Raw genomic sequence first — 21,518 nt, forward strand, 5'->3', positions numbered from 1 at the left:
TTAATTGAGAATAGAATATTAAAGAAATAATTAATTTACCTTAATTAGTTTTTGAGTTATTAACAAAAAACTACCAAATTTCATGATTTTTTACTAAATTTTCACATTTTTGCTACAAATTACACAAAAATGCGATGAAAATAATTTATCTTTTCGTATAAAATAATATTTAAATTTGTCTGTTGCTATTTATTCATTGTATTTTATTGTTACGTTTTTATTGTGATGCTAACGCATAAAAATCTCGTCTGGAATGTTGAATACGTTAAACTGCTGTACTTTTTCAGTTTTTTTGCTCGTCTCACACGAGTGGTAGTACATTTATAAATCGAAAGATAGCACAGGAGGCAGTGGCGGCGGCGACGGCGGCGAGTCGTAAATATTTATTAGCTGGAAATATCTCGCGCCTGATTCGCGATATTCAGCTGGTGCGCTTTTTCGCGCTCGCTGTTCGGTGTGTTGCCTATATCGATTTTCAACACGCGTTTTCCACTTTACGATTTTAACATTTTCAACACTTACTGCCGTCTCCATAGCTCTTTCATCGCATCGCATTCAACGCTTTCAGCGTGTTTATACAATATTTACATGCGACGCGCGAAAAATAGTCTTTTTTTAATAGTTTATTGTTTAATGTTTGCTGGAATATAGAATATAGAGTAATTCCGGAAGAGATTTCGCAAATAACTTGTTGTTAACACACACACACGTTTGTCTTCCTTTGGCGCGCGGTTTGGTGTCTTGTCGTTTGCATAGTTTTCCGGCACCGCGTCGCCGGCGGGCAATTTTCCGAATAATTTGATCGCCCCAAGGGCGTGCGGGTGCGCTTCTCCGCATACGTGTATGCGTTCTCGAGAGTTTCGGCTTCAAAAGCAGAGAAGCCAAACGCTGAACTGCAGCCGCCGCCTGCTGCGGTTTTCCATTCTCTTTTCGCGCGCGTAAGCACAAACACGACAACTATTTCCGAACAAACTTTGCGCAATAACATTCCACGCAATTTTACGAATTTTCACCTCGTCTGCAGAGAAAAAAACGAGTAATAATTATTCTTAGCGTATTTTAGTATATTGCAATCAACATTACTCAAAAATTCCGAATGCGCTTGCCGGGCGAAAATGACTGATGGTCCTATTAAAAAAGCGCGTATCATAAAAGTTAGTTAAACGGCGATAACGATAACGGCGTGCGCGCCGGGTGCGTTTACTGGGGCGGCAATTTCACCTGCCGTTATGGGTTATGATGTTATGAAGCGCCTTGCGGCGCCTCCACCAACGCCGCTGACACATTGGCTACGGCCGTACCCAATTTTAGGTGATAGCAATAAACGTGTAATAAATGTTGCAGACGTTTACGCGTACCAATAGCTTAAAATTTAATCGAAAACGTCAAATAAACCCCGAAAAAAATAAAAAGTTTAAAAATTTAATTTTTTTTTTTTTTTGAAGAAAATAATAAATTTTGCCTTGTTAACACTATTAAGCATAACATTTTTTAATGATTATGATTACAGAGTTGAGTTTGCGAGCAGTGAGCTAATATGATATTAAAAAAGATTGTCCGGAGCAGAAGCGCGTCCGGCGGCGGAGCTTTAAAGCCCGTTAATGATGACAAATCGCGGCGATTTATTAAAGGAGGTTGAAACGTCACGGAACTCATTCCGCTGATGGATGTTTTCATTTAATACTTTTATCGCGTTTTCGCCGCGTGTCTAACAGTTAAAAAACGAGAATTACCCCTTTTTGCAACTAGTTATACATTGTTCGCAAACTTTTATATATTTTTTATGTTTTAAAACTAAAAAACTAATTATTTTTAGTGTCAAGTGTGAAAATTTACAAAAAATAGCCTATTAAATATCAAGTGCTCTAAGCGACACCTTAACAACGTTTCACCCCGTGACTAAAGTACTTTAGTAACGACTTTGACCGACCGTGATTAAATTGCTACTTTTTGTGTCTTAAAACCATGGGAAAAATGTTATTTTAAAGATGGAAGTAAAAAAATATATTTATCATTCGGTACACGTAAATTTAGTAAGATATTTTGTGTGCGAGTAAGCAATTTGTATGCAAATCTTGTTTCGCCGTTGAAACTGTGTTAACGCATTGACAAAAACCCAAAAAAGCGAATTTTCCATTCCGCGCGAGCCGGGAAAAAAATTGCTTAAGACTCGCGTCTCGTGTCGGCTTGTCGACGCGCGTATTTAACGTATATAATATCATTAAGTCGAACACGGCCCGGAAAAGCCCTCCAAGAGCGATGGATCGACGCTGGAAGAAACGCGAACGCCGCGGAAAATGCACGAGATTCGAGGGGGAATGCAATTTATTTCTATACAAACGGCCGTTACGACCCGAAAACCGGCCAAACGACTTTGCAGCGCCGGATAAGGGATAATTCTTCAGTATGCAAACGAAGCGAAAATATTGCCGAGCATATTTAAATTAGTTTATGTCAATACATAAGTAAATTTTATCTGATAAGCAGAGTTTGTGTTTTTTTGCGCAAAAAGGAAAAACTATGACGCAATATGAACAACATTTAATGATGGATAGAATGCGTGGTTTTATTTGTCATTTTTGTCGTTTGTTGTTGGTTGTTTTGTCGTTTGTCCGTTCTTCAATTGTCCGGCGGCAGCCATTTGTCATGTTGATTGTTTGTGCATTGTACGGCCTGAAAAATCGACTCGATTATATTCGCTCACCACACGACAACGACATTAAAAACGCTTTTGCGTTTCGTTTGCATTCTAATGAAAAGCGTGCGTGCGTGTTACGCTTTTTTGCAATCCTGCGGCTGGCTCAGTGCTAACTTTAGGTATATGATCGAGGGTTTGTCAACTGTCATTTTTCACAAATTGGTTTTTCATTACATACTTCATTTAAATAATTTAATATTCGAAAATTCAAAGACTTTGAAAGGTTTTAGGCAATATGTAAAGAATAACGGTCTAAAATTTCATTTTTTTGGTTTTATTTGGTTTTTAATTAATATCTCAAGAATTAATTGAGATATTATAATTCTTTTGAAAAATTTGGATTGTCAATTAATTTCTGGGGCTAAGTAAGTTACAATTTAGCAAAAATCTTCAATGGTTCAAAAGTTATTAACAACTTAAAAAGACATTATTAAATTTTAACAATTATATCTTGTTTTTTTTCTTATAACTTTTTAAATATTATTGATAAGCAATTAATATCCAGGGTAATTTTTTCAAAAGTTTGAGTTTCTATTTGTATAATTTAACATTATATATATTTTTTATCATTTGGATAAAAATGTTTGCGAAATTTTCAAAATTTCTACAATTTGTTATTGAAAACAGCGATAAAAGTCTCGTAAAAACGAAATAATAAATCAACCGAGTAACACAATGCCCCCGAGACCTTGAAACAACACCAGCATCGTGAAATTTTACAACTTTCCGCTTCTCAAAAAGTTTTTTTTTTCACTTTTTCCCTCCTGTTTCTGCTTAAAAACTTTATATTTTACAGTTTACACGCTAGTAGTACATGTTTTATTTTATTTTATTGCGCGAAATTTTCAATTTAAATCTAATCCCCCGCCGCCGGGGGCGAGAAACAAAACAAAACAGAAAACATAACGCAAACACGAGTAGAAAAAGGTCGCGGAAATAAAACGCGAAAAAAAAAAGCAGGGAGAAGAAGAAGCGCTGCGGGCGGTAGTAGCAGAAAGAAGAAAAAAACGAGGCCAAATCCCAAACGGCCGCCAGGCTCAAAACGATATCCTGCCCGCACAGCATGTACCGCTGCGCCGCCGCCGCCGCCACCAACGCCGCAAAACATGTAGCGGCCTTTGAGCGAAAGCCTCCCTGGTTTGTTTTAGCCTCAAAGGACTTTTTCTCCTCGTGCGCGCGCGTATTGTTAACATTCATACGCGCAATTGCGCTTTGGAATGTTTGCATGGTTATGAAACCATGAAAGCATAGAAGACGCATTAAAAACGTTAAGCGATGTGCATGCAGCGCCATCTACAAACGCATAGCGCTTATAATTCCAACCTCAAAACATTTTTTCTTCTGGGATGTAATAAAAAATACACGGAATAATGAAACCTGAAACCAGGCTTCCATCAAACAAGGACAGCAACCAACATAGCACATAGCGCACAGCACGCTCCTGAAATTAATTAAGTTTCCGAAGCAGCGCGTCCCGTTTTGGTAATTAGATCGACTCGAGACCCTGAGACCTCGAGATCTCGAGAGTAAGAACTCACAACCCAAACTCACTCAAAACTCCTTTAAGTGGAAATCACAAACACACTGTATATATGCACATAATTTACATGACAAAACAGAATATTGAATATTTTGACGTTATGTGCGGATTTGGGGACATTGCGAATACCTTAGACGGAGTTATTCATTAGTTTATTCATTTTGCGGGTGGTTGTGTTGTAGTAAGGGGTGGGTTTTCCGGGGGTGGTTGCATTGAGCGATATAGATTAGTCGAGAGTTGAGGTTGAAGGGTTACGCTCGGAAGTCCACCCTCACAAATCACGCCACGCCGGCGATCGTTTACAAAACACCAAAACACCAACCCCCAGCGCCGCCGCCGCCGCGAAGGGATGACCGATGTCAAGCGTGATAACAACAACGCAGCGAAACTTTTCTTCATGCGTACGCCTTAAAATCCCGCAACGTATTAATCTAATTAAGCCGCGGGACACTGGTTACTTAACCTAAAAATTTAACTTGTGATGTGTGGTGAACATACTGTATATGATTAATACGGTTAGTTGGAAGCGTTTGGAAGTAGTGCATATCTTGATGGCGGAATTATTTATGGTGGGACATTAGGGACCACATGAAAGCCATCCTCGTTTCCGCGCATTTCCTGTTTGCTCGCCGAGAGCCAAGAGACGACTAGAGCATTATCTGCAAATTAAATTAAATTGAACCGCCGAATTGAATTAAATATGCGCCGTCTTATGCTGCGGTGGCGGCGGCGGAGAAGGCGGCATGGAGCAACAATACCGGATTGTTACAACGCACGCGATGCTCACATTCGTTTTGGGGTTGAATCAACCGACGAGATTCAATTGTATACGAGGAGTTAGTAAATATTTAGAGATTTTGATAGGTTTTGATTGGGTTTTTGTATTATGTAAAGAATAACGGACTAAACTTGGCTTATTATGTGTTTTTATTGGGTAATTAATTAATAACTCAAACAATAATTAAGATTATTAAATTATTTTTGAACATATAGATTATAAATTAAATTCTGAAGCTAAATATTTTTAAATTTTGTAAACATCTTTATTGGTTCAAAAGTTATTAACAAATTAAAATGACATTCCAAAATTTTATCAAAGTAATTTTGTTTTGCTAATAACTTTTGAAGTGTTATTGTTTATAGAGTATTAAAACATGTATGAGATGCAGAATTTAATTAGTATTCAACTGTTGTTTAAATAATTCAATTCGGTCAAACAGTTCAAAAGTTATGGATAAAATACTAATACATTTTGATTTTGGCAACAGTTAGACCGCTATTCTTTATATATTACTTTACATCGCTATCCATCACTGTTAATATCTCCATGAACCCATAGATGTCTCTACCTGTCTGATCATCACAATAATTCGTCTTTTTCGACGCCAAAAAAACATCCCAGACTATTTAAAATTCGCAAGACTCCTCGCATCTAATACGACCACTTACACACTTGAAACTTTTTGCGCCCTTGCTGGTCTGGCGATGGCGGCACAACCCCGCCACCCTACCCCCACCCCTGCAGGACGAAAGGCGAAAGGGTCCTGCCATCAGTTACACTGCGTTCCGTTACTTTACTTTTGCTTTACTGCCAATGGAGCGTTCGTCGTTCCACGTACGCCTCGCACCCACCCATCTGCCGCCACCGCCGCCGTCGCCTGCAACCCTCTACTCGTAATCACCCTTTTTGCTACCATCCAGCGTCTAGTCTAGAGTCGTCTGGAGTCTATTTTCTCTCAGGGAGCCAAGTCGATCGGACTCGCACACGTTCGGCTCGTTTTTTTTTCTTCTCTACTAAGGGATGAGGGGGTTGATCGTGGGGGTTGGGTTGGTTGTTAGCGGAACACGGCCAGACACAACTGGAAGCGTATCTGACACTCGCTCAACTTTCGGATTTTCGTCCGGGCTTTACTCCTTTCGCGAAGCTTAGCAAACTAAGTAGTATATACAGAGTGTTCAGGAACATTTTATAGAAATAATATTTTTTTCTGGGTGATAAAGTTGTAGTTTTGAGTGATATGTTTTCACCCTGTGTGTCTTGCGCTTGCGGTCTTATTCGAAGACGTGAAGGGGTGAAGGATGATAGCAATGACGTTCACGTCTTGCAGGCTGGTTGGAAGCAGTGGAAGCGGTGGAGAAGCTCGGGTCCTTGCTTAGTTGATGCCTCGGACGTGTCCGCATTAACTACACAATTCCTCACTCGGGCCGCAAAACCGCGAAAAATAGACTCATCGAGGAAGCGCCGCCATCCATCGACACGTGCGCATAGCGTAGGCTTTTAACACCACAGGATTTCAGTCCTTTACTTTTGAGATGCTTCATGCATTACAATTTTATTCATGATATTCATATGGACGTATTTTATATTGTGTTAAATTGTGTATTAAGTGCAAAAAATTGCATTTTTAGACGCGCAAGTTTAATTATTCAACAAATATCAACATATTTAATAATTATTTTGGATAAAAGTCTTAAAAAATTCGCCGAAATAACAATTTTTGCCTTCACGTGTTTAAAACTAACATTTTACGCACTTAATGAACGAAAACGGTTAAATCTTTAAATATATGATGTATAAAATATGTTTTTTAGACACAAGTGCTTAAAATATTTCCTTTACATACTCAAAAATCTCCAAAAAGTCAATATTCCTCTGTTTTACTAAACAAAAAGTTTTCCAATGTCTAAAGAACTCTCAACAAAAACCTCTACGATGCTTCAATTTTGAGCCGGGAATTAAAATGCGTGGCTCTTAGTTTTAGTTAATATTCTAAGCGTCCTAAGCACCGCCTTTCATTATATCCTTCCAGCGCGCTAAACATTCTTTTGTTTTCGAGCGTCTATTGTTTAATCCGCTGAGAGGCGCACTGCGCACAACACGCCATCACAGCTCCTCGCGAATCTATTATTAGGAATTGAATGTGCGCGATGCTTATTACAGCCGGTAATTGCATTGAAATAGGGGATGAAAAGCGAAATAGCGCGCGGCGGAAAAAAGGAGGAAGCGATTTCCAGGGAATAAGGAATAATGCCATTGATATTGGGAATTTCAAAGATATTGACTACATTTCGTTCATTTAACCAGGATAAAAATAGCCGGAAAGTTAATTTGTAAAAAGTGAATTTGTAAAAACTCAAGAACTATAAGAGGTAAAAACATAATTCTTTTGTTAATTAGTAGGTAATTAATTAAAGAATCAATTTATTAGAGACAAACTTCGTATAACGAAGAAATTTGTATAATTTTGTTGGTTTATATTAATTTTCTCTGTGTAACGACAAAAAATATTTTAATTTCTAGCAATTATGAGCTAGAATATTTTTTCAAAGACTTGACATTGATGGTAACATTTGAAATATTGTTGTAATTATGCAACCCAACATCCCTACAAATTGCAATGCAAATTTCTATAACTTAAGCACGGTTTTTCAGCAAATTTGTTGGGGTGCACGTTGCGTTACTACAAAATCATTTAAACATAAAACAAGTAAATACAACTGAGCACAGCGGAATTCATATTTAGACTTCAGAATATATTTACTGGCATTCTTACTACCATAATTGTGTTTATAACCAGCTTATAAAAAAATTAAATAGATGCCTGTCCGCGTATAATATTTTTATTTATTATGATGATTGTTTTTTCAATTTATTCTTACTCACAAAATATAATTAAACGATGCGCCGCGCAACATCAAAACGTCCACTTATTCCATCCTAATGAAAGCTGGAGAAATTGAAGAAATTGCGCAAACGGAATGAACTTCCTTCACCAATAGCTTCTTTCTCAATCTATACATGTAGTTTCCCCGGCACACGGTGTGCGCCTTAGAAAACCGGGCGAAATTGAATTGAATAAGAAGCTTTCGGCTAGGCGGGGGCGGCCGACGGCGGCGAGAGAGGTTTCCTCGGCAAGCCTGGCTGGGCTAAAAGGGCGGCGGCGCACACACGCACCGAACGAGGCCAAGCGGAAGAGATTGTAACCGGCGAATTGCTTTAAAGTCTTCCCGTTTATTTTCGATCCGTGCGCATCCTTCAAACACTCGAGCAAAAAATAATTCGCTTTCTTGTTAGATTTCAACTAGACGTAGATATGCGAAAGTAATTAAATTTAATAAAACGTCAATCAACTTTATATAATTTTATATAATCGAATAGCTGTTAAGTTAGGTTAGGTTGAAAATAAAAATGAGGTTACATTTGTAGTACGTCAGCAGTGAGACTACGAGTATGTGACAATGACATATTTGATAAAAAAATATGTAGGAATATCAATGACGGCAATAAAACATGCAACAGCTATCTTGCCGCCTCCACCGCCGCCGCCACCGCGCATTTCTCGCGTTTTATTCGCTTTATTCATTTTTATTTTTATTATCTTCGCATTGTACATGGTCCAGGATCGAATCCGACCACCCCCATCTATTCTCATCCTTTCCGTCGGTATTTTATTTCATTCCGTTTCGTCGACGGCGCTTTCAATGGATCTCAATGCGTGTGCTCGACCCGCGGGCGCACAAGTCGCACATATCTATATTTTCCTATTCAATTTTCGACATATTCTTTCCTTCCGAACGTTCCTCGACATGTCTGGAGTCCTTCGACATTATGCTTTATTGAATTTCATGCATTGTTGAGACTTGCGACGGCCATGGATTTGCACCCTCAGATGTTTTTCAATAAAATGAAGAGGAATATATATTTGTTATTATTTTAACGTGGGGGGAATTATTTTTGGTAGGGTTGACATGATGACAAAGGTGTCTTAACGGAAAGAATTGAATATTTGTTTAATGTAGTAGAAATTCAAGGGAAAAAGCGGAAAAATGCGAGAAAAAGGAAGCGGTGGGCAAGTCAGGCGTAAGAAAGCCGCCGAAAATGTGGATGGAATCTAGTGGGCCGGAAACGGCCGGAAGTAACTAACGATCGTTAGTCTTTAACGCCATCTATCGCGTCTTAAGTCTCTCAATTATCGCTGTTCAGGTAGAAAAAAGCAAAAAAGTCATTTTTTCATTCTTTTCTTTAAAATTACACGAAAACGGTATAACTTACAAAATCACAATAAAGTCCTTTTGATAGTCCTTATCAAAAACTACCCCTTAAGTAAAAAATAATTAAAATAACTATTTTTATTCCCGAGTTACAAACAAAAAATTTTTATTTTTTATTTTTGCTTTTTAAACTCCACAAAACACTAATTAATATATATAAAATAATTTTAATTATTTAAATTAAATGAAATTAATACCACGCGTCAAACCAACCCCTTTTATTTCGCGTTAATCTCGCACATTTGTAACATTATAACGAAAATCACCACCAGTGGCAGCGGCGAGCGACTTATTCGTCTACAAATAATAACACAGCGCTAATTCGCGCTCGCGCTGCCGCCACAGCCGCAAACGCAAACGCCAACCCGGGGGTTGGAAAAGGATGTGCTTTATCATCTAATTTCACGCCTCGCCGGAGATTATTACGCCGGCAGTCACGTATCTGAAGACACATCGTGCAGCGCGACGTGTGCGATACGCGAGAGGACACATTTTCCTTTTCAACGTTTTCCACGTTTTCCCAACACATGGATGGACAACAACGGATTTAATTATGAGCAGTAGATAAAGCCAAGGGTTGTTAGCGCAAAAAAAATAAGCTTCGTTAGTAAAACAAGTAAAAATCTAACTTTGGACACATTGTATGATATTATACACATAAAAAATAACATGAAGACGAATATAAATCACTTTTATTAACGTCAGGATTGAATCCAAGGCGAATTTTTTACATGCGCGCCATTTTGGAAAAGAAATGTGTCAGATATGGGTTAATTTTTCATTTGTAATGCTGGTTGCATACAGTTAAGCGTTAAACGCATCAACGTTTTGTTACAATTCTTTCATTCGTTTTTTTCCTGTTGCGTTTTGTGTGATGGTTGAAATTTTACGAGCGTTGCCACCCCCGAATGTACAAAATGCTGCTGCAGCAACAGCATCAGCAGAACGAATGGTGGAATGGCGACGTCGAGGATAATCATATTTTGTTTTTCGTCGCTTTCTCGTTATCCGGGCGCGTTCGCAAAAAAGCAACACTCAAAATGAAAATTGCACTTTACCACACACACACACGCATACATCGACTATAGTTATACAAGCAGAAGCGCGGAGGCGGCAATTGAAACACCCCTTGAACAGAGTTTGAGTTTCTGCAGTCAAACGCACGCAAATCGCGAACATGTAAATGTGTGCATTGAAACGTCGCACAAAGTGACGCGCTCGGTAATTAGAGCGCCCGCCGCCGCTGCCACCAGCCGCCATGTTGTGTAGTGTGTGTGTGTGTGTGTAGTTGTAGTCGTAGGGTCTGTGCAGTGCACACACCGAGTGTAAACATTGAAACAGCCGAAACGGGTTCGGGCTGGCACGTCTGGGTTTTTGGGGGGCGGCGGTGGCGGCGGTTGGCGGCCGTTTGCGGTCTAGCGCTAATGTTTTGCTCGCCAGCTCGCGCCACATTAGGCATTAATGCACATCGAACGTACGTGCGCGCCCTTTGCATGCGGCTGCCGCCCCCGGGACAACGGGAAAAAATCGCTAAATAATTGAGACCTTTGCGGAAACATGTCGGCTACACTAAACAGTGATGTCTTTATTGCCGACAGGGTAAACTATGAAAAACGGCGGGGGAATTAACATAATTTTGGGGGGCAAAAAAAGTTTTCAATTTTCAAATCCTTGTAACTTATTTAATTTAAATCGTAGAAAATTGGTTAAAAAATCATTTTGAAGATAATTTAAAGGACTTTAAGATGGTTTCGAGATAAACTAAATATGTTGATTTGTTTAGACGTGAGAAAGAAAAAAGTGAAAAATTTCTAAATGAAAATTTGAAAATCTAATATTAAATTGTCAATAATTCGAAAACTATCACAGATAGAAATTTAGTTCTTGGTTCTTTTGATAGATGGCGCCATTAACAGTATAACCTATAAAAACAAATAAACTAACTATTAATTAACTAACTAACTATTAACTTTTCATAAATTCCTCATTTAACTCTCTTTTTTTTTTCAGATTCTATGCAAGCACTATGCAAAAACCACTTCCTACAGCAGTTGTATCGCAAGATAGATGGCGCTGTGTTGTGGTCTCAGAACGAACGCAACCTGGACTGCATTATCACCTTCCAGACGCACTCGATCCTGCAGCGTTTCATGCTGCGCTTCGACTTCCTCCAGCTGGACTGCAACGATCACCTCTACATCTACGACGGCGCGCATGCTGTCGGCACGTACAAGGTAAGATTTGTAACAAATCCGCGACGCTTAAAACTTTCGCCGTGCGCGCACAGTTCGTTAATCCTTTTACCCCCGTGTGCTTTGTGTTCTTCTGCTCGCAGTTTGATCTTTCGTGTCGCAACACGAAGCAGAATCTCGGCGCAATGTTCACGCGCACCAATTACGTGACGCTCAAGTACGTCACGGACAACTGGGGCACCGACTCCAACGGTTTCAAGCTCGTCATCACGGCTGTTAAGGATCCGAGTAAGTATATTATACCTTCTTGTGAAGTTAGGAAGAGTGGCGATTTGGGAGCGATTTCACTTAGTTTCTCAATGCAGAGGTACAATAAGAGGGAAAGTTAGCGGCGGTTAACCGGTAACTTTTTTTTAAATTACTCGTAACTCGTTAGGAATTCATTTGATTTGAAAAATGTTTTTGTAATAGTTTACTTCGGTTTAATGGGAACCGCTATATGAAATTTTATTCTTTTTTGTCGGTTATCTCAAGAGATATTTGAAGAAACAAAAAATACCGGTTATTTCTTAATATTAAAAACACATCCGATTCAAAATTTTCTTTTTTTATATTATTCTTTTCATCTCTAGCAATCTCTATGTTTAATTTTATCAATGTTTGTCAAATATTTTAGGAGTTATTTGGAAAAAACAAAAATACCGGTTATTTTCCATCATTAAAAACACATCCGATTTGAAATTTTCTTTCGGGATACTATTATTTATATCTATAACAACCCCTATGCAAAAAATTATCAATATTTATCAATTATTCCAGAAGATATTTGATAAAGTCAAAAATACCGGTTATTCCCCTGACAATTTTTGATTATATTCTACCCAAATCACTCAATCAATGTCTAATCGTCGTTACAAGTCAATTTCCTTTGTCCCAACTAGCCAATAATCCAATATTAGACTTCAATCTCTCAAATGAACGCGAATGCGCATGTAATTTTCAGAACATGCCTGCACCGAATTCCGCTGCAACCTGCGCGAATTCTGTATCGCCAATGATCTCATCTGCGACAACATCAATCACTGCGCGGACGGTTCCGACGAAGTAGCCAGTACTTTATGTCAGAGTATGTCTACCTCTAATTAAAAATACTACACATTATTACCTGTTATATTCTTCATTAACAGACAGCGATACCGGAACCATCCTAGGCATGGAGATGACTTGGTTTGTCGTGGTCATAGTGAGCACCCTATTGGTTCTCCTGGTGTTTATCGTCGCCATATCAATATGCCTTTGTAAGAAGGGTCTTGGGGGCAGGAATAACGTCCAACAACAAAACTATTCACGTAATTAGACGCTGATTATGTTTTAGTGTAGTATTGTTTTTTGTTTTGTGTGTTATTGATCCGTGCAGTGCAACAAATGTATGGTGGATCGAATGGTGCGATGAAGCCCGGCTCAATGACAACGCTGCCTGCGGGAGGTGGCGGTGGTGGCATGGGTTTGGGCGGCGGCGGCAATTGCAATCAGGGAAACTGGTGCCGCCCTGCGGGCCCACGAGGGTTCCGAATCAGCACGCCGGTCCGGGTCCGCCTCTACTGCCAGGCAAAGTGAGGCACACGTCCGCCAACGGCGGCGACGCCGACCTCGTCGTCCAGAGCCAAAAGGACGAGTGGTTTGTCTAGCAGCAGGTAAAAAACACCAAAAAAACAAAATTTTAAAAAATAAAAATTAAACCTCATTCATTCCACCTCTGTGAAGTAAGTAATCTATATTCTGCTATTATTTGTTTTTAATGGTTTAGAGGTGTATCCGGTATTTTAACCGGCAGCCTGCAGGGTGTATCGACCGGAGTGAAGAACCCAACGCTCCGGCAATCACTACAAGATCTAAATATATATTATGCAACCACAACAACAGTATGCAAAACCATCAAGTTTTTAACTTAATCAAGCGCGCGGAAGCAGCAACTCTTCTTCAAACCGCAAAGTGTAAGTTAATAAAATATCTTTCCGCCAACACAACCCCCTCAACCCCCCCCTTTTAAAAACCCAATACTCTACCCAACAACCCCCAAAAACTTTTTAATTGCTAAAACACGAATATAAACGAATACGAAAGTGACAAACAACTTAAATCATATATAGTCATATTAGAGCGAGAGCCAGTGACGGCCAGACTTTCGTCATTTTAGGAAAGATGAAATTTTGTCCATGTGTTTCTCCAACACAGGTAAGAACGATCCCCAATTATGAAACCTGGATCGTGGTTCCTTTGGCAGTTAACAGCCAACAAAGATGTACACATGATGACCTATGTTTCGTTATTTTAGCAAACTCCATTTTTGCATATTTTGTTCGTCACATTATTATAACATGCGCTGCTCATTGCCAGACACCTATTATGGTTTCAACCCTAGCCAGACACCTCTGAAGTATATTATTTTTTAACTTTTTTACTTTCGTTATATTAAGAAAGCTGAATTTGATACACATTATACAGAGAGCTATGAAACTGTGTTTTCCAGCACGCCAGACAGTTTGGTCGGTTCTATCATCCTGCCAGACGCATTGAAAGTGTTAAAAGTTGCAAAAGTTAAATTGTTTAAACATGAAATTTTCAGAAAACAGTTATCGACGACAGTGATGATTATTATTAAATATTTGTTCAAATAAAATAACTGTTCTCTGAAAATTTCATGTTTAAACAATTTAACTTTTGCAACTTTTAACACTTTCAATGCGTCTGGCAGGATGATAGAACCGACCAAACTGTCTGGCGTGCTGGAAAACACAGTTTCATAGCTCTCTGTATAATGTGTATCAAATTCAGCTTTCTTAATATAACGAAAGTAAAAAAGTTAAAAAATAATATACTTCAGAGGTGTCTGGCTAGGGTTGAAACCATAATAGGTGTCTGGCAATGAGCAGCGCATGTTATAATAATGTTACGAACAAAATATGCAAAAATGGAGTTTGCTAAAATAACGAAACATAGGTCATCAAGTGTACATCTTTGTTGGCTGTTAACTGCTAAAGGAACCACGATCCAGGTTTCATAATTGGGGATCGTTCTTTCCTGTGCTGGAGAAACACATGGACAAAATTTCATCTTTCCTAAAATGACGAAAGTCTGGCCGTCACTGGCTCTTGGTCTATATGGAATTAAATGTGTATATGATGTATGTAGTCGAAACATTTTTGGAGGTTTTTTACAAACAAACACAACAACAAAAACAATATCACGCAGTATCACATATCAGATGCAAAAAACATTTCGAACGAACAGCAATATCAAACAACAACATTAACATATCTGAAAATATTCGCCATTTTGAAATATCAGCAACTACAACAAAAAGAGATAAAAAAGTACATTTGAATCATATGATGATGTGTGTCAGACAATATTCTATCTTAACGATTAAAAAACGATTAAATTAACGTAAACTAAACTAAGTTTCGGTTTCGCTAGATGTCGCCTCTCTCACTTCATGAAAATCTTCTTATCACTTTATGTATTCATGCGAGAAAAAAATGAGAAAAACGAAAAAAAAACAGCATATAAATAAACTATACATACACTCACACACACCCTTAGGTAATGTACTATGAAATATGAAATATTCTATGATAAGGACAGAAGGATTAGTAAAATATTAATTATTAATTAATTGATAACAAAAAACAAACAGAAAAAAACGTGTATACATAGCGCCACTGATGACATATTGACATATTAGCATTGTTGTATCTAACGCATGTTTGTTTTGTCATGTTGGTTGCCTACAATTGAACGTAAAAAACAAAAACACGCACATAACCCAACTTAACCCAAAACTCTTTTTGCATTGCATTTAAATTAATTAGCGAAATTTGTTGATTTGAAAATATACCGAGTGTTATCTATATTATTCTGTATCTATATCAATCAATAAACCATGAAGCACGTAAACGACTGCTATGAAAAAGTATTAAACGACCACAGATGACGAAGAAAAAATACATTGATCATGATAATAAACTATTTGGTATTAAACTGTAGTGTTTTATACGTACAGGGTAATCACTAGTGGACGATTGAAAAAATGAAAACTCGAAAAAAATCGAAGACAACCGCTTACACTTGATTAAATAAACCTAAAACAAGAAAAAAAAAGAATCAATCAATTGCGTGGTTGACAGTTGGTACTTCTAGGTTATAGGACGCACGCGCCGCCAGGCGGCGCTGCTCAAAACATGTGTATACCTAAGAGAATAAAATAAAAACTAAAAACAGAGTTTGTTTTGAATCATCGCACAAAATGGCGTTTTTTCTTAACGGTTTTTGACTAGTGTCATTGTAGAGGGCGTTACTTGTCGAGATTGCAATTGTTTAAAGTTTAACTAAATTAATGCCGTAGCAAATATCAATCAATGTAAATCAATTCATTAATTATTATTGTTAACTGAATAACTGAAACGAAATCATACACACTCATAAATACACACAATCACATTCACACTCACACACACACTCACATAAACTGTACAATTGTATTTATTGTATGATAAATGTCAATAGCTAATGCTGAATATTATGATAATTATATGATAACGATTTAAGCGGATGGGTATAATTGCGCTGGGCAGACATTTTTCCTGTTTGCGATATGAAATATAAAGAAAATGAAACATGCAGAAACAAACATTGAAACATTGTGAAACACGTAATGTACGTACTAATAAAACAATTTAAAAATATTACCATTAGTATTGAATGTGTGTTTGTGAATTTTGGGTTGCCTATAGTAAAATACGTATGAGGTATACCATACATACCGGTTTAAAGTTGAGTCAACTTTGCGGAGCAACGCGTCGCGCACTTTGCGCATCCCGAGCTAAGCAACCTGCATCTTCGGCGTTCAGTTTGCTTCGGTTGAGGGGTTTGTGCGGTCGCGTGTTTACCGTGTGCAGTTTAGTCGTGTGAGCACGTGCGTGAGTGAATCATCTGCTTGCATTTAAATGCGCTGCAAGAAAAAGAAAAGTTGCACACAAACGAAATGATGATTTGATTTAATTTGACGGCGGAATATTCAGTGAGTGTGTGTGAAAATATGTCTTTGGAACGGCGCCGAAGAAAAATGTTTCGACTGTATTTGATGTATTTTATTGCGGTGTTTGTGATTTTCGTCGCAAATATTAAATGCGGGGAGTGTGCGAGGGTACGACATCAATCGCCGACGACTAAACAAGGTAAGAGATGTTGTTTACTATAAAAATCGCACAGTTGAGATACAGTTGAAGAAATGTCGATAACTTTTAAAGTATTCAAGATAAAAACATGATTTTTGCGTCTAAACGTAGTTTAGAATATGCACTATAAAATATAGTAAAGAAAAATTTAATTTTTTGATTTAATTAATGAGAAATTAATGAAAAAGATTAAAATATGGTTATTTTCATGGTGTGAAAAATGTAATAAACTTAAATCGGTAAATTTTAACATTTTCGGCACTGTTAACAGCCTCACACCTTAAACTTGCAACCAGAGGGTAGTAAATACCAACCCCAACCCCCACCCAACGTGGGCATTAACCTCCGACTCTTACTTGTACTTGGTACTTACATATTTGCATTTCATTTCATTTGCATTTTATTCTAATCTTGGTTACGGTCTCGGTTTCGCCCTGAGTTTCACTCCTCCGGACCTAAAATAAATCAATTTCACCAATAAAATTTTGTTATTCATTAATGCACAATATATTTACGTACGCTGTAAATGCGGTAAAGGTCTCATCAAATCCCTCTTCATCATGTCTGTCGTCGTTGACGCTGTCAGTGGCTGCGTTTCGCGATTATTTTCTGCGTCTCTTCGAGTGTGCGTCATGAACGGGAACATGGGACACACGAATGGAAATGGGAATGCACGCTCGTCAAGTCCGTCAACGCCGACATTTCGCGGCGTGCCATCGCCATAGTTGGCCCGCCGACCACGGCGACCACGACGTACTTACGTGTAGGTACTTACTTACTCACCGGCCGAAGAAACAACGCGACTCTCTCTCCAACTTGGTGGCGATTGTGTGAGCGCGGTGTACGTCGCGCGGGCATTCGATGCGCTTTCGCTTTGCGTTTCTGCGCGCCGCGCTTTTATCCAATTAGCCTTGAACTTGCGCGGATATATTTGAATTCAGAATATTGCTAGTCATGCTGGTTACCTAGCAACGCGTAGGGGTTGTCATGGCAACGTAACAAACTCGCTAGTCGCGTAGTGAAACAAGCGCATATTCTGCAGATAGAATCAGTCAATCGCCGAATATACACGAATGTTGAATGTAAGTATAACAGCGTGAGCGTCGAACCAATCGAAATGTAATTTATCGTCGTGGCGATGCCAAAGTTAAAGTTAAATAAACACGCGAAACACGAACGCGAGCATAAAAATACGGATTCATAAATTACGAGCGCGCGGACGTATCGTCATTTCTTTACAATTTGCATGAATAAACGCCGTAAAAAAGGATTTAACTCTTCTTGTGATCGTGTGTGTTTGATTTAGCGCTGCGCGTAAATCACGCCCGGGAGTGAATTACATAGAAAATTAGTTAGCGGATTGTTTTATGCAGCGTCATTGTAGCCGTGTATAGTGGGTTGCTGGATTTATGCGCAGGGTTAGTTATCGCGTCCATTCGACTATTAGCGCATTATCCACACAATAATAACACCGTCGAAGGTGCAATTTGTATGTAATTTATGCCGACACGATGTTGCATTATCTGCGATCCATTGAATTCATCTCAATCGACGCTATAGCCACAGAGTCACGAAGGATGCAAAACGGAGTTGCGCAGTAACCAAAGTTGTGTTAACCTAAAAAAATATTCGCGATTCGATAGGAAACTTTTTTCTTTTGTAAACTCGAAGATAAAATTACATCATAGTAATTCACTACGTGAACTAATAAATTGATAACGAAGGAAATGTAGAAATGTAGCATAGGAAGCGAATTAATTTTATATACTTAAGAAGTTTTTTTTTTTAGTTTTCTTTGGTAGTTTTATAACATTACTTCATTCGGCGCGATTTGTAGGTCTTGTTGCAGTTGTGCAGCAGCACATCGATCGGAAGTTGGTCGTGCAGTGTGCATTTTCTTCCTTTCCAGCGAGTTAGCGAGTTTTCCGACGCGCTGTCTTCGATTTCGATTTTCTTGCTCGAAACTCAACTCAACTCCCACTTGAAATCCAATGTCGTAATGGCTTTCTCATGCTTTTAATTTTTTTCTTTTATTTTTCAACATCTGCTAATATTTTTTGGATAAAATCTAATTTTAGGAAGAAATATCAAGTAATACTATCCGTTTATAATTAGCTAATATAATATCACGTTATATCGAGGTTATGTTACATCAAAGGACAAAAAATAACCAAATATTGGGATTTTACGTGATTTGCATCTGTTTAATATTTTCTAAGTTGGTTATATACTCAACAACACCACGCCTAGTGCATCACCAACAAATTATCTGACAAATCGTCCTTAGGTTAGGGAAATTTGGAAATTTTTTGTCGTTACCCAAAGAAACTGTAACGTTATAACTCGAAAATTAATATATACAGTAGAGTCCGGTTATAATGACATCGAAGGGAATTGACAAACACGTCATAATAAGCGGACGTCATACAAAGCGTTTTGTGAAATGAAAACCCTTTTTTATGTAAATATGTACATATACATACATATTAAATCAAAATCAAAATTGCACGTAATCAGCACATTATAACACATACAAGTGTATTTTTTACTGCAAGTAATCTGTAATTTTTGTCTGCTTTTGTTTATTCATTTCATTAATTTTCTTGTGATTTTCGAAGCCTCTTCGGTTTCAAAACATTTGAATTGAACGATTGCTGAATACGGTTCTTGTTTTTTAAAAAGCATTGAGATTGTCGAATGACCCACGCCAAATTCGGATTAATGGAAAATACGGATTAAGTCCTGGTCAAGGTGCTGCTGCCCGAATGCTTATATTTATTATTTAAGCATTTGGTCTTTCCGATAGTAAATACATAAAAGTAATTTGACAATCATAAAAGAAATGTAGCAATAAATACAAAAAGTTCGCCACGTGTCGAACGTCGTCGGGTATCAACGAACATTACCGGAGGTGTAAAGAATCATGTTGGTCATTATAACCGGACATAATCTATTAAAAATGGGTCATAATAAGCGACATGTCACTGTAAGCGAAGTCATTATATCCGACTTTTTTATACAGAATTTTATATGAAAACCAAACTTGGTAGTGTAGTTACGTCATAATAACCGGTTGGTCAATAAAAGCGGAGTCATAATAAACGGATTCTACTGTACCAACTAAATTGTACAAATTTCGACATTTTACAAAGTTTTTTCGTTAAAAAAAAACAAACGTTAATTAAATAATGATTTAATTAATAAATTACTTGTTTTTGACATACTAATCCCCACGATGAGGATTAGACACACACACCTTATTGAGAACAGCAACGAATAGAGAAGAGTTTGCTAATACTGTTGCCAACCTTCAGTAATGAAGAAGGCACCTAAAGAAGAAGAAGTCAAACATTGTGTACAAAATTATAATCGTAAATCATTCATCAACTAATTGAAAGAAATTAAAAGCGATGCGTAGCCAATTAATAAAAAAATGTTTATGAAGCGTTCGCCGTTTAATTAGCCCTCCGGCTGCTCCTTTTGCACCTTTAAAAACTTTTTCCCTATACCCGAGACTCGACTTATTTAATTATCGAGCGAAAAATGCCAAAATACGCCAAAACGAAGCGAAATAAAAACGCGCGCACCGCGAGTAAATTCCACGTTAATTGGCGGCGCGGACGCTTTGACTCTTCGTCCACTACTACACCATCACCAGCGATGCGCAGAAAAAGAACACACGAGTGTAGAGTATAGGCTTTAAATACAATCTGTCAGCGATGCTGCAAGCGGTGCAACAAAGTGTGCGAAATGGACAGCCGACAATATTGCACACGCCAACTCGTTAACGCTTTAAGCAAAAAACTTTTATTCTTACATAAGCATGTAAATTACAATTTGTAAAATCACAGAACTTTCGAAAATAATCAAAAATTTAATCCGAAACAAAAAAAAAAACGATTACAAATTTGTATTTATTTTATTTAATTAATTGGCTACCAGCAAACAGCGCATAAATTCCGAAATGGGCCCCAGCCACATTAAAAACAAGTCCGGCGGGTCGTAAATTAACTAAATTGGAAATTATTAATTTTCGGCGCGCGGTGAAAACCACACGACAGACGCACTAAAAGAAATGGTTATTTATTTTTATTGAAAAACGCCAAAACGCACATAAATGTGTCACACCCATGGTTACCATGGAAACATTAACATCTACAACATGAAATAAATATTTTAAAATCTATTTTTGACTTTTAAATTTAGAAAATCGAAAACTAAACACGAAAAGTAGAAAACAGAAGGGCGTACTTTTTTCGTTACTTGATTAACACTTTTACCAGTAGTGTCTCATGTCTGTCATTAGATGCATTAGTTAAATATAAACGAGTAGAGCTAAGTAAATTTAGACCAAAAATGGCCGCTGCCGATGAATCATCATTAAATCAATTTAAACTTTTGCTTTGATTTCAAACGAAACGAAAGTCTTAGGTTTTAGGTGGAAGGAAAAAAAGCAGTCGCAGCAGTGCGCTTGAAAAGTTCGGTGTGTGCACTTGAGCTAAAGCTAAGTTCACGGCCCTCGCCTTGATTGATTGATTAGGCCTGTAATTATGTCGAAACTTCAACTTGGTCGTTACACTGAGCTTTTTTTCGGCTTGTATCTTGAGAAAAACGTGGTTGACGTCTTTATTTTTAGAATTTTAAATATCAAAATGTTCATTTATCATCTCTTTTTGTCACGTTTGACGAGAGACAAAATTTGTATAATTATAAACAATTACTTAATCATAACACAAGTGAATACAACTGAGCGACGCGGAATTCATATTTAGACTTCAGGAATTATTTACCTGCATTTT

At 37.8% G+C, this 21,518-nt stretch overlaps 2 protein-coding genes across 5 annotated transcripts in view; both read left to right on the forward strand.

Moving 5' to 3' along the window:
- loaf (lost and found) overlaps nucleotides 1-13,872 on the forward strand; it is a 26,325-nt gene extending 12,453 nt beyond the window's left edge. For 2 of the 4 annotated variants that reach the window (XM_065307981.1, XM_065307980.1), the window contains exons 3-8: nucleotides 11,301-11,524; nucleotides 11,626-11,770; nucleotides 12,486-12,608; nucleotides 12,670-12,831; nucleotides 12,900-13,176; nucleotides 13,290-13,872. In XM_065307981.1, the coding sequence (XP_065164053.1) occupies nucleotides 11,301-11,524; nucleotides 11,626-11,770; nucleotides 12,486-12,608; nucleotides 12,670-12,831; nucleotides 12,900-13,099 (854 nt within the window). In that variant the 3' untranslated portion in view covers nucleotides 13,100-13,176; nucleotides 13,290-13,872. The remainder of the gene's footprint in view (nucleotides 1-11,300; nucleotides 11,525-11,625; nucleotides 11,771-12,485; nucleotides 12,609-12,669; nucleotides 12,832-12,899; nucleotides 13,177-13,289) is intronic. The other 2 variants (XM_065307982.1, XM_065307979.1) reach the window with 1 other exon arrangement.
- A 2,538-nt stretch (nucleotides 13,873-16,410) lies between these two features.
- Nucleotides 16,411-21,518, forward strand: part of wb (wing blister) — a 43,200-nt gene continuing 38,092 nt past the window's right edge. Inside the window, 1 exon segment of the mRNA XM_065307080.1 lies at nucleotides 16,411-16,719. Within this exon segment, the coding sequence (XP_065163152.1) occupies nucleotides 16,581-16,719 (139 nt within the window). The 5' untranslated portion in view covers nucleotides 16,411-16,580.

The sequence above is a fragment of the Atheta coriaria genome, unplaced genomic scaffold, assembly GCF_025399875.1.
Source record: "Atheta coriaria isolate IRGN ID8LTWV9N9 unplaced genomic scaffold, Caltech_Dcor_3.1 hic_scaffold_7_pilon, whole genome shotgun sequence".
Lineage (NCBI taxonomy): Eukaryota > Metazoa > Arthropoda > Insecta > Coleoptera > Staphylinidae > Dalotia > Dalotia coriaria.